Raw genomic sequence first — 14,011 nt, 5'->3', positions numbered from 1 at the left:
TTTGTATTGTGATAAGAGTGTTGGGTGTAAGGGACTGTGTGCTGTTTCTGCTGTCTCCAGCTGCATGCTACTGGTAATGGGTCTAGGGAGAGCATCATCTGCATTACAGGGATTTGTTATAGAAGCCAATTCATAGTCCCCTTGCAAACCTGCAGAACCATATTACTTAGAGTGAGGCATGGAATCCCAAACGATTCATGTGCACATAGAAGCTTGAGAGACAGGACTCAGCTAAGTGGTTCTCAGCCCCGGCTTCCAGTTAGGATCACACGGCCAATTTGAAGATGTGCCATCACGACTGTCCTCCCTCACAGATTCTGTTTTCTATGATTAGATTCAGATTATGATTTAATGCTTTCTATTCATAGCACAGTGGTGATTATGCTCCATCTGTGTTCATTGACACCTGATACCAATTTGTCCCATTACAGGTGATAGTAACTTCATTCACTTGGTTAAGGAGCTCTCTGCAAGATTCCTTCACTATAAAGTTCACTATAAAGTTTATTATTTTTCTCTTTGTCATTAATGCTATCTTGGGGGAATTTACTGAGTGGTGTGTATAAACCATCACATTTAATGTAAAACCCCCCCCTTACTTTTTAGTTTCCATTTCTTCATAGCTTCCTTTGGAGAATAAAGTATCTCATTTGTTGACTGGAAATACTGCTTTCGAAATTGGTAGACTTAAAACAGTCATGCTTTAGTCCTGTAGGAATTTCTCTCATTCTCCCCTCTGTCACAAGCGTGTTTTGTTATTACTTCTCTGTATTTTCACAGAAAAGGAACAAGAATGAACATATAAGTAATATATTCAAGCATCTTAAAACTTTAAAATACAACAGGACACATAGAATAAATGAAACAAAACATGGAAAAAAATACAAGGCCCAGGAACAATATCTCTTATTTTAATTTATATCATTGTTTGTGGTGGTCTCCATGGTATGTTTAAAAAATCATTGACAGAGACTTATAATTTTTTTTACAATTAAATATGTTTATTTTTTGTACAAAAATGTTCTACTCTATCACTTTTGATATTTATATACTTAATATTTGTAAGTATTTGTGGACTTAAATGTAACCATTATTTGATCAATTTTGTGCTGCTGCCTTGTTTTCATTACTCTTCTTACCTATCAAATGTGCTCTGAACATTCTGTTGTGGTTGTCTCTGTATGTTGGACTCTATGTCCATTTGAGATAAATTCTAAGTCAAACAAACTAGGGTAAAACCCAAGATCTATTCTTTACTGAATAATGGGCAAAATATTCTCATAAAAGAAAAATACTGTTATTTTTCTCATAGATTATTTTGTGGATTTAAGCATTAACATGTGAAAAACTGTTAGAATGACATCTAGTATATAGTAAACGTTCATAAGTATTGCTGCTATTCTTGCTATAATGTTATCTGTATATTTCAGAAGACTCTCAATTCCATGCCATCCATGAATTCTTCCCTCAGTGTTCTACCTCTGCTGATCAAAACTGTGGCTTTTAGACCTGAGGCCTTGGCATCTCCAGTGAGCTTGTTAGAAATGCCAAGTGTCAGGCGTCACCCAGATCTCCTGAAGCAGAATCTGCCTTATAACAAGATCTCCAGTTCATTGTTGAACCCAATAAAATTTGAAAAATGTGCTTGTAATTCAACATGACTTTTCCGTGTGAGGAATAGACATAACTGTTTCTGTATGACGAAAATATAGCACTCAAAAATGTATATTCCTGTGTTGATGCTTTAGTTTTATATGTTGTATTCTATATAAGCATAGCGTTTACACTAATTTTGTGGATCTTATGTCATTCTGTTTCCACAGAGGTAGAGAATGCCTTAAGGAATATTAGTGTGTTAAAACATATCTTCTTGTGTAATTCGGGTCACTAATATATGTCAGAGCCAGTATTCTTAACTCCTTCATTTTATGTTGGGTCAAATTAAGAACTCTGCCGATGGACACATGGTCATTTATTTACTTATTTTTGATTTTTTTTTCAGAGACTGTTGACATTTATTTATGTGGCCATAGAATTCTCTCTGGAGGTGTGGAAATACCTGGACTCCAAAAACTCTGCCCATGGCCACACGGTCAATGTGTTATTTATTTATTTTTATTTCAGAAAGTATTGACATTCAGGGATGTGGTCATAGAATTTTCTCCAAGGAGTGGAAATGCCTGGACACTGCTCAGCAGAATCTGTATAGGGATGTGATGTTAGAGAACTACAGAAACCTGGTCTCTGGGGGTGAGAATATCATACATCCAGAATATCTCACATACCTCAAGGGTTTCCTTTCTTTCCTTTGCAGAATGTGTCTTGGGAGCTTGTGCTTTGTATGAATGAGTTTCAGATAATTCCTTTCAGAAAAAAAAATATGGGTTTTTTTTTAATATACAAAAAAAGACTTTGTTGGACCTCAGTATTTACCTTCTTTTTTGAGATAATTTGCAAGTTGTAAAACTCTAGTGGTGATTCTAGAAATCCAGTGATATCAAATATAGTCTACACCTTAAAATCCAGTTCCTCCTCTTTATTTTTGATTCAGTCATACTTGAAAGTAAAGCACAGAATCCACAAATTTAAAATGCTTCCTAGATATCTATTTTTTTTTTAATTTCAGCTCATTATGGGGGTACAAAATTTGAGGTTATATATATTGCCCATGCCCCCCCATCCCCCCAAGTCTGAGCTTCAAGCGTGTCCATTCCCTAGACAGTGCACATCACACTCATCACGTAGGTATACACCCATCCCCTTCCCCCACCCCCATCCCCCTAGTCAGAACTTCAAGTGTGTCCATTCCCCAGACAGTGTGCATCGCACTCATCAAGTAGGTATACACCCATCCCTTCCCCCCATCCCCCACCTGTCTGATACCCAAGTGGTGTTATTCCCAAACGTGCACTCAGGGAAACCAGTTTGCTGGTGAGTACACGTGGTGCTTATTTTTCCATTCTTGGGATACTTCACTTAATAGAATGGGTTCCAACTCTCTCCAGGAGAACCAAAGAATGCGATATCACTGTTATTTCTTATAGCTGAGTAATATTCCATGGTATACATATACCACATTTTGCTAATCCATTCATGAACTGATGGGCATTTGGGTTGTTTCCACATCTTTGCAATTGTAAATTGTGCTGCTATAAACATTCAGGTGCAGGTGTTTTTTTTATAGAATGACTTTTGTTCTTCCGGGTAGATGCCCAATAATGGGATTGCTGGATCGAATGGTAGGTCTATTTGAATCTGTTTAAGGTATCTCCATATTGTTTTCCATGGGGGTTGCACTAGTTTACAGTCCCCAAAGTTATCTACAGATTCAATGCAATCCCTATTAAATTACCAACATCATTTTTGACAGATATAGAAAAAATAATTTTACACTTCGTATGGAACCAGAGAAGACCCCGTTTAGCAAAAGCAATTTTAAGCAACAAAAACAAAATGGGAGGTATTAATTTGCCAGACTTCAAGCTATACTACAAGGCTGTGATTATTAAAACTGCTTAGTATTGGCACAAGTGCGGGGACACAGACCAGTGGAATAGGACAGAAAATCCAAATATAAAACCATCCTCATATAGCCATCTAAGCTTTGACAAAGCAGACAAAAACATACTCTGGGGAAAAGATTCCTTATTCAATAAATGGTGCTGGGAAAACTGGATAGCCATATGTAGAAGACTGAAACAGGATACACAGCTTTCACCTCTCACAAAAATCAGGTCACGGTGGATAATAGACTTAAACCTTAGGTGGGAAACTATTAGAATTCTAGAAGAAAATGTAGGAAAGACTCTTGGAGACATTGGCCTAGGCAAAGAATTTATGAGGAAGACCCCTAAGGCAATCACAGCAACAACAAAAATAAATAAATGGGACCTGATCAAATTAAAAAGCTTCTGCACAGCCAAAGAAATAGTCATGAAAGTAAACAGACAACCTACAGAATGGGAAAAAATTTTCACATACTACACATCAGATAAAGGACTGATAACAAGAATCTATTTAGAACTCAGGAAAATCAGCAAGAAAAAATCGAACAACCCTATCAAAAAGTGGGCAAAGGACATGAATAGAAATTTTTCAAAAGAAGAGATAAAAATAGCTAACAAACATATGAAAAAATGTTCAACATCTCTAATCATCAGGGAAATGCAAATCAAAACCACAATGAGATATCACTTAACTCCAGTGAGATTGGCCTTCCTAGATATCTCACAGGAGCTGTCAGGAAATGGCATTTAGGAAAATAATTTTGTAGAATATTCTCTCTTCTCTAATGATTAGAATACTAAGTTGAAAATTGAAGAACCCCAAGCAAAATTCATGTGTCATTTTTTTAATAAAATAGAACTTGCTGTCTCTAAGCTGGACCTAGTCACCTTTTTGACACAAATGAAAGAGCCCTGCAATGTGAAGAGAGAGGAAACAGTATCCAAGCACCCAAGTAAGTGGGAGTGAATGAAGGAAGTAGATGACATAAGTGATAGGTCCAAATGTCAAGGAGGAAGCCAGACCTTAAAGTGTGGATTAAGAAGCTCTGGTGTAATGAAACACATTTTTGAGAAGCCTAGGTTTATTTCTCTTGTTCTTATAGAAGGACATCTTCTTTCTCATACTTTTTTTTTTAATTTCAGCTTATTATGGGGGTACAAAAGTTCAGGTTATATATATTGCCCATGTCCTGCCCATCCCCGCAAGTCAGAACTTCGGGCATGTCCATTCCCCAGACAGTGTGCATTGCACTCATCATGTAGTTATACCCCCATCCCCATACTCTTAAATTATCTGAGTATTAGTTCTCCTTAAGATTGTGAAAAGTATTATCTGAGGATTGCCTTTGCCCTTCAGTGATCCTTCCTTCATCTATTCACAGTGAGAGCCAAAGTCCTCCCCTTGGCCTGTGAGGGCCTACATGATCCACTCATCCATTCCCTTGGGGTAGCTGGGGAAATCTGTGCATTTTTCTGACTACCTCTATGTTAAACCATTTTTTAAGTTGTGTTTTTGCCTCTTGTCAGAAGTGTGTGCACATAGTGGTGGACATAGTGAGATTTGGTTCAGAAGTCCCCAAAATACTGTAGACAGACATCAAATATTTTCTGTTTTATTAATTTCCAATCCTATGGAGGTTTCAAAGGTGATTCTACAGAAATGGAGACTCTGTAATTTCATCAGAGTACAAAGCATCATCCTTTAATTAAATATTAAATTGCACATAAAATTATTAGATATTTGATTTTTAAATATTCATTTTAAAAATCTAATCATACATTTTACATTAACAGTTCCTTTTTCCTAGCTTGAACTAAGATTGGAAATTTAAACTGTGTGTGTACAATTTCCACATGTATAAAATAGTTTAATGTGCTACTTTCCATATAGAGTTCTTAACTAAAAATGGTCTATGGGAAGCTTAGAATATTCTCCAGTATATAGTAACATTTTGACTCTTACCTTATATCTTAATAATTATAAAATTACAATTTTGTTTATTTAAGTATGCAACTTACCGAGAATGTGTCCTCTATGTTCCTTTGTTTATTCATTCATTTCTTTCTTCCTGACATGTGGAATTTTTAATAAATCCTAATATAAATTTTATGTTTCGGACATGTACATCTTGATGACTTGACATATGTATATATTGTGTAATGATTAACACAATGAACCTAGCACATCGATAATATCACATAGTTGCCAAATTTTGGGGAGTGAGAACACTTAAGGTCTATTCTCTTAACCTATTTAAGAGAGTATTACTTAATCTCAAGTGTACAATACAGCACTATTAACCATATTCACAATGCTGTACATTATATCCCCAGAGTTTATTCATCTCTTATAACTGAAAGTTTGTACTCTTTGACAAACATCTCCCAATTTTTACCACACCCTGACACTGTTGGCACCCACCATTCTACTCTCTACTTCTATGATCTCTACTTTTTTAGATTCTACAAATAGCTCATATCATATAGTAAGTGTATTTCTCCATTTTATTTCACTTACCATAATTTCCATCTGGTTCATCCATCCATGTTGTCATAAATGTCAGGGTTACCTTTTTTCTTATGGCTAAACAATATTCTACTATATATCATGAATAATCTGCTGCAAATGTAGGAGAACAGATATGTCTTTGTATTACTGATTTCATTTCTTTTGGACATGCACCCAGAAGTGAGATGGAAGGATTGTATGGTACTTCTGTTTTTAATATTTGAGGAGCCTCCATACTGCTTTTGATAATGGCTGGATCAATTTACATTTCCTCTGGCATTGTACAAGAGTTTCCTTTTGTCCTCACCTTTGGCAACATTTATTATCTCTTGACTTTTTGATAATAGTCATAACAGGTGTGAGGTGATATCTCATTGTGGTTTCACTTGCATTTACCTGATGAATAATGATGTTGAGCATCTTCTCATAAACTTATTTGCCATTTTTCTGTCCTCAGTGGAGAAATACCTACTTAGGTCTTTGCATATTTTAAGTCACATTTACCCTTTTTTTGGTGTGTTACTGAGTAGAGATCCTCATATATTTTAAACATTACATTCATCAAATATATTTTCTCCCAATCCTTGGGTTGCTCTTTTATGTTTGTTTGTTTTGTTTTGTTTTGTTTCTCTTTTACTGTGCAGAAACATCTTAGCCTGATGTAGTCTTACTTGTTTTGGTTTTGCTTTTATTGCCTGTACTATTTTGGTGTGATATAACAAAAAAAATCATTACTAGGGCTAATGTCAAAGAGATTGTTCCCTATGCTTTATTCTAGACGTTATACAGTTTCTGGTATTACATTTAATGTTAATCCATTTTGAGTTAATTTTTATATAAGGTATGAATGCCTTATATCCAATAAATTAGTTTCACTAAGTATGGCTAATTCTGTTTGTCACCAATATATTATTTCATGCTGATATGGGAAGCTAGAGTTGAGACTAAAGTGCTTTCTACTACCTCCCTTGAACTAGTTAGCTTTAGCTAACTAGTGATTGAGGTACCCCTAATTATTAATATATAGAATAATAGCACTGTATTTCAATGATATAAAAATTAAGAATTAAGGAAAGTACTTTCAAAATCTTATTTAACCTATTGTCCTCATTATTTCTACTTGGCTCTAGTAATCATGTTAGCTACTACCACTTGGTATCTCTAGTACTGACTTTTGTTAGAAAGAATAAAAGTATGATTTTAGAAGAAAATGTTTTTCAGTTTCCTTACTTATACTATTCATTCTGTTTATCTCCATTTATGTTTAGGTAGTATTCAAATAGTTACTTAGGCACCACTAACTATCTAGAGCGTTAGCACATTATTTGAACAAGACATAAAAAGTAGTTTTGAAAAGAATGTGTTTTTCTAGTCCCTGGATTCAACTATTATAGTTATCTCTATAGTTAACTATTCACCAAGGCAAATTATATACACTATATAATATTTGAAGTAACATTTCTAACGGGATATAAGAATTTTGAGTGAAGAAGAAATGGTAATTATAAACTCTAATCCCCATGCTTTACATTAGATCCCCCAAACGTAAATACCTGCAACTTTTGCCCCTTGGTTATAATTAAAAACACCATATTGTGCACTTAAATGTCACTAAGACGGTAGACCTTAGGTGTTCTCACTACAAAAAAAGGGAAAGGAAAGAAAATGGTAAATACATGAGAGGATGAGTATGTTAAACAGCTTGGTTGCTGTGATCATTTCAAAATGAATATGTACATCAAAACATTACATTGTACACTTTAAATAAATATAATATTTTACTTATAATTATATCTCAATAAAGCTGAAAAAGAAAAAAGACTAGTCAACCACATACAAAAAAAAAAGATGACTATTCAGTTTCCTGGAATCAACTATTTATCTAGATAATCCTTGTATTTCTAGTTTTCCAGGTTGCTATTTCCATATTTATGATGACATATCTGTGGTAATAATTCATTATTCCTAAAAGAAGAAAAATGGACTGAAAAGGATGGGATTTCCTTTTCCCGCCATCACATAACCCTTGTGTTATCACCAGTTATTCCTTGTCAATTGTTCCCCTGGGTAACACTCATCTATCTAGAGTTCTGTGCTCTCATTCTTTCGGAGTCAAGAAGAATGTGAATTTGTGCTTCCAGGCTCAACAGGTTACTGCAGATACCTCAGGTGTTTCCACATAACTAGGTACACCCAATATACTGAACAGATTACTTAAGTTGACAGAAATGAACTAATATTTGACAGGAACAAGTTATCCTCTTCCTGCCTTTCACCTATTGTTCCAGTTATCTCTACTTGCCTGTTTGCTTAGGCAATGGTACATATCTATAGGAATTGTTCCTTATTTCAACAAGAAAAACAAAAGTTTGAGAGGAAATTGATTTCAAATTCCTCTCTTTAAATCATTTTTCTAGTTATTTTCAGTATCTCTAGTAATTGCCTAGGCACTACTAGATATACACTTATACCCCTATCGCATTATTGAAAATGAAATAAGGACCTCTAGTTGAGCAGATTCTACTATTCCACGTGACCGTGAGAAGAATGTGTATGCTGCTACTGTTGGATGACGTCCTCTGTAGATGTCAATTCGGTCCAATTGATGGATGGTGTGGTTGGGTTCAACTGTGTCCTTCTGGACTTTCCACCTGCTGGGTCTGGCTATTTCTGACAGAGGACGTTGAAGTCTCCAACCATGATATAGTGGATCCACCTATTTCTCCTTGTAGTTCTATCAGGCTTTGCCTCATGCAGTTTGACTATCTAGGCTGTTAGCACATTATCTGAACAAGAAATTAAAAAAGTAGTTTTGAAAAGAATGTGTTTTTTTTTATATATACCATATATTTTCTTTTTTTTTTTTTGCAAGTTAAAAACAATAGTTTCATATTTTTTCCCCACCCCCCCTTCCAGAGTCAGCACCTTCAAGTGTTACCACTCCCCAAACGGTGCGCAATGCACTCATTGTGTAGGCATACCCCCATCCCCTCCCCCACCCCCCACCTCAGTCTGATGTCCAATTGGTGTCGTTCCCAGATTTGTATTTAGGTGATGATCAGGGAAACCAATTTTCTGGTGAGTACATGTGATGCTTGTTTTTCCATTCACTTAATATAATGGGTTCCAACTCTCTCCAGGAGAACCATAGAGATGTCGTATCTTCATCATTCCTTATAGCTGAGTAATATTCCATGGTATACATATACCACAGTTTACTAATCCAATCATGTATTGATGGGCATTTGGGTTGTTTCCACATCTTTGCTATTGTGAATTGTGCTGCTATAAACATTTGGGTACATGTGCCTTTGTTACAGAATGACCTTTTTTCCTTTGGGTATATGCCCAGTAATGGGATTGCTGGGTCAAATGGCAGGTCTACTTGAATCTGTTTAAGATACCTCCACAATGCTTTCCACAGGGGTTGCACTAGTTTGCAGTCCCACCAGCAGTGTATTAGTGTTCCTGTCTCTCCACACCCACGCCAACATGTGTTGTTTTGGGATTTTTGATAAAGGCCATTCTCACTGGGGTTAAGTGATATCTCATTGTGGTTTTGATTTGCAAAGAATGTGTTTTTTTAGTCCCTGGCTTCAACTAGTTATCTCTCTAGTTAACTAGTCACCAGGGCAAAGTATATACACTATATAGTTGTTAGGCACTTACACTTCAATGATTGTTATATCTTCTTGGAGAATTGGTCCCTTTGCCATTACGTACTGGCCTTCTTTATCTCTGATAACTTTCCTTGCTTTGAGGCCCGGTCTATCTGAAATTAACCCAGCTATTTCTGCTTTTATTTATTAGTGTTAACATTGTATACTTTATTTACTTCTAACATATAGGTGTATTTATATTTAAAGTGGATTTCCTGTAGACAAAATATAGTGGGGTCTGTTTTTTTATCACCTGGGACAATGTCTGTTTTTAATTGATATATTCAGTCCATTGATATTCCAAGTGATTATTGATATACTTGGATAAACAGCTACCACATATGTTACAGTTTTCCATTTTTGCCTTTGTTCTTTGTTCCTATTTTTGTCTTCCACTCTTCATCTGTCTTTTGTGGTTTTAAGTGGAGCATTTTGTATGATTACATTTTCTCTCCTTTCTTAGCATATCAGTTATACTTCTTTTGTTACCTTTTTCAGTGGTTGCCCTAGAATTTGCAATATATGTTCACAAACAATCTAAGTTTACTTTCAAATAAGTCTGCACCACCTCATGGGTTGTGTGAGTACCCTGCAATAAAAGAATCCTAATTCCTCCTACCTGTCACTTGTATCATTGCTGTCATTCATTTCACTTATACACGAGTGTAATTCCTTCACTGAAGCATTGCATATGGAATTGCTGTAATCCACTTCACTTATAAATGAGGAAATATGATATAAACAGTAGCATATGTAATGGAATACATTTGGTACGCTTGTGGGCAAGCTGTTAGATGTGATTTAAATTAAGAATAAGAAAAACATAAGTTTTTATTTTACTTTAACATATATCTCCTTTGATGCTCTTAGTATCTTAATGCAGACCTCAGTTTGTGACCTATATCATATTTCTTCTCTCTAAAGAAATTTTCCCCCATGTCTTCCACAGCCATCAAATTCCCTTAATTTTTGTTTATCTGAGGAATTCTTTATTTCACAGGGCAAAGAATTGTATGTTGGGTCCTTTTTCTTCTCAACACTGTAAATATTTCAGTCCATTCCCTTCTTGCTTGCACGGTTTCTGAGACCTCTGCCGTGATTCCTATCTTTGTTCCTCTGTACATCACATGGTTTGTCACCGTCTGTCTTCTTTTGGGATTTTCTCTTTGTCTTTGATTTTCTGCTGTTTGACGATATGCCTAGGTGTAGCATATTTTTGTTTGCTTAGAATTTATCCTGCCTGGTGTTCTATGAGCTTACTGGATGTGTAATTTGGTGGTTGATATTAATTCTGGAAAGTTTTAAGTCATTATTTTTTCATTTTTTCCTAATCATTTTCCCCTTTCTTCTCCTTATATTTCCATTATGCACAGTTACATGTTTTGTATGCCCCACAGTCTATAGTTATTCTCTTCTGTTATTTTCTTGAGTCTTTGTTCTATTTGCTTTTCAGTTTTGATGTTTCCATTGATCTAACTTCAAGCTCAGAGCTTCTTTCCTCAGCCATGTGCATCTCCTAACAAGGCCATCAAAGGCATTCTTCATTTGTGTTATAGGGCTTTGATCTCTAGCATTTCCTTTTGTTTTTTTCTTAGGATTTCCAGCTCTCAGTGTACAATGGCCATCTTCTTTTGGACACTTTATGTTTTATCTAGTAGCACCCTCAGCATTTTAATCATAGTTGTTTTAAATTCCCAGCCTTATAGTTACACCATCCCTGCCATGTCTGATCGGATGCTTGCTCTGTCTCTTCAAACCATGTGTTCTGCCTTCTAGTACACCTTGTAAGATAGCCAGGCATGATGTACCAGATAAGAGTGACTAATTCAAATAGGCCTTTAGTCATGTGATGGTACAGTGTGGGGGAAGGGAATTGTTCTAGCGTGCTGTGATTACGTGTCAGTGGTTACTGAGCCGGTGCCCCTGTACTGGAAACTTCACAGAAGTTTCCTGGTGTTTTCTTCCCTCATAGGTGAAACAGGATGGGTAGAGCAAGCTGGAGTTCTGTATTTCCCTTCTCCTGGAAGGCTAGTGTTGACTGTAGTTGGGTATCTTCCTCCTCCTCTTTGGTTTGGCTCTGAAAATACCCCAACAGGTGGGATCCTTGTTAACTATTTCCTCCTGAGGGTAGGCCTTGTTAAGGAGAACAAAGTGCCTTAGCATATTTAAAAACTGTTCCTTCCCCACCCGACCCTGGCTGGAAGTATGAGCGGATTTTCCTGGCATACCTGCTGTGGGTACCTGGCTGAGCTCATGGAGGTAAATCTGGCACTATTGTGAGGGGTTCTTCATGACTGGGCTCCCTGGAGGTTTGAACAATTAGAGTTGCCCACACAAAGCCTCCAGCAATTAGCCAATTACAGGCCAGGATTTCCTATCCTGGCATTGGTTCCTTTGGCAGTTTCCACTCATGAGTCCCTGCTCAGGTAAGACATAACTCGGTGTATGTGTCTGCCTATGCAATCGTGGAGGTAGTGGTTTGCCCTGTGTAATGCTATCTCTTATGGGTCAAATAAATGTCCTTGATTTTGTCTGTTCACATTTTCATTTTGTTCTTAGGATGCAGTAGGAAGTTCCAGAATCCTTACATGTGGAAATAAAACCATAGAGTCTACAAACATTTTGTATTCACATGAATCGGAAAGAGATACATATGAGTCAATATTTAACAAATCTTACCTTAGAAAAGATTGTAATTACTTAAAAGGGTTGAATGCTATTATTCATTATAGAATGCCATGTAAAATGTTACAATGTCTACCTTCGTGTAACAATTTAGTTATTAACTCTAAGCTGAATCATAAGGCTGTTCTATTTCATTCAATGTAAAGCGACAATGCCCTCCTCCTTCTTCTGGTGAACATGCTTGGAAACTAACATTTGCTCTCAACGAGAGCGGCGCCTGCTCTGCAAGAGCCCTGCCCAGAGGTCAGCGGGCCAGGAACCGCCACATGCCGGCTGGAGGAGCCCCAGGGTGGTCCACGCTGGGGCAGGGGAAGGAAAGCAGGCTCTGTGGGGGACACACTGTGGAGTCAGCCAGCAAGTGGCGGAATCATACCTAGAACAGGAGACCATCTCCAGCAATGTCCGACCCGTGGGACACCAAACCACGGCGGGTAACGGTACAGGCATGTGTGCAGAATGCACACGGCCACGGGTGGGGGTGACTGAGCCTCCACCTTCAGGGTGATGGCTGCTCCTCGCGCAGGGCAAGGGCCAGCTAGAAGGAGCCCAGAGGCGAGGCACTGGGGAGCGGCCCCTTGTCATTGCTGCCCAGGACCAGGACCTGGGGAGCCCCTGTTCAGGGCCCAGCTACCCTGAGCGGTCCCACCAGTGGACCGCCTCCCTGCAGGGGGTGTGGCTCCTCGCTGCTTCGCATCCCAAACGCAAGCCACGCCGGCCAATCAGCGAAGCCGGCTGCTATCACGTGGACACAGGCCCTCAGAGGAGCGTCGTCCTCCTGGTGCCCCGGTCGCCCTCGTCCTCTGAGGGGCAGCCCTCCGGGTCAGTCAGGTGAGGCGTTACTGGGTGGGGAGGCAGGGGAGGCATGGCCCGGTGGCCCCAGGGGACGAGGGTGTGGAGCCCAGCAAGGCCTGGGCTGACTCTAAGGAAATGTCCCCAGCGTCACCTGAGGCCGGGGTCTCCGCGAGGTCCCTGAGAGCTGTCCGGAGGGCGGGCCTGAGGGTCCCCAGGTCCTCTGAGGCTCATTGCAGTGCTCTGCGTGTGTCTGTTGTGGATGTAAGGTACGTGGTGGGCCCAGCCTGGAGCTGTCCTTCGTGCCCGACTAGGGTCAGAACCGGACACCCGGGTCACCTGGGGTCCCTCTGGAATTCACCATGGCTAGTGGGCAGGGCCCGCCCCTGAGTGTCCCAAACAAGTGCAGATCAGTTCATTTCCCATCCAGAGGACGAAGGATACGCAGTCACTCCGCATGGTCAGTGCCCCCTGACCGACCAGCAGACACTGCGTCCCTGTGACCCCAAGGGCCAGGGTCCCACTTTGTTCCAAGGGCACCGTGAGGGGCGGGCAGAGGGGACTGAAGTTGGAGTGTGAGGGACAGGGGCGTGCTCTTTAGCCACAGCCCGGGACAAGATGGGACCGGGCGCTAGCATAATTTTCCTCGTCCCCTCCTGCTGTGACAAGAGGCAGGAGGGTGAGCCAGCCCCACCCTTGTTGAACCTGGAGACCCTCGCCCTCACCCGCGGGCTCTCACTGAACCTGTCCCCATTTCTGTAGTATGTCTTTGCACTCACAAGGGTCAGGAGTCATCTCTAGCTTCTGAAGACAGCCAGCCATGGCGCCTCCGGGAAGGAAGCGCGTTAGGAGGAGCGCTGCCA

General features: G+C 39.1%; 1 protein-coding gene across 1 annotated transcript in view; it reads left to right on the top strand.

Annotated features, from left to right (window-relative positions):
- The window catches only part of LOC138378783 (zinc finger protein 679-like), a 45,351-nt gene extending 32,615 nt beyond the window's left edge, over window positions 1-12,736 (top strand). Inside the window, exon 5 of the mRNA XM_069464142.1 lies at window positions 12,506-12,736. Coding sequence (XP_069320243.1) covers window positions 12,506-12,736 — 231 coding nt within the window. The remainder of the gene's footprint in view (window positions 1-12,505) is intronic.
- Window positions 12,737-14,011: the final 1,275 nt, after the last annotated feature.

The sequence above is a fragment of the Eulemur rufifrons genome, chromosome 30 (assembly GCF_041146395.1).
Source record: "Eulemur rufifrons isolate Redbay chromosome 30, OSU_ERuf_1, whole genome shotgun sequence".
Lineage (NCBI taxonomy): Eukaryota > Metazoa > Chordata > Mammalia > Primates > Lemuridae > Eulemur > Eulemur rufifrons.
The sequence above is the reverse complement of the archived record's forward strand: the minus strand, read 5'-3'. Positions and strand labels throughout refer to the sequence as shown.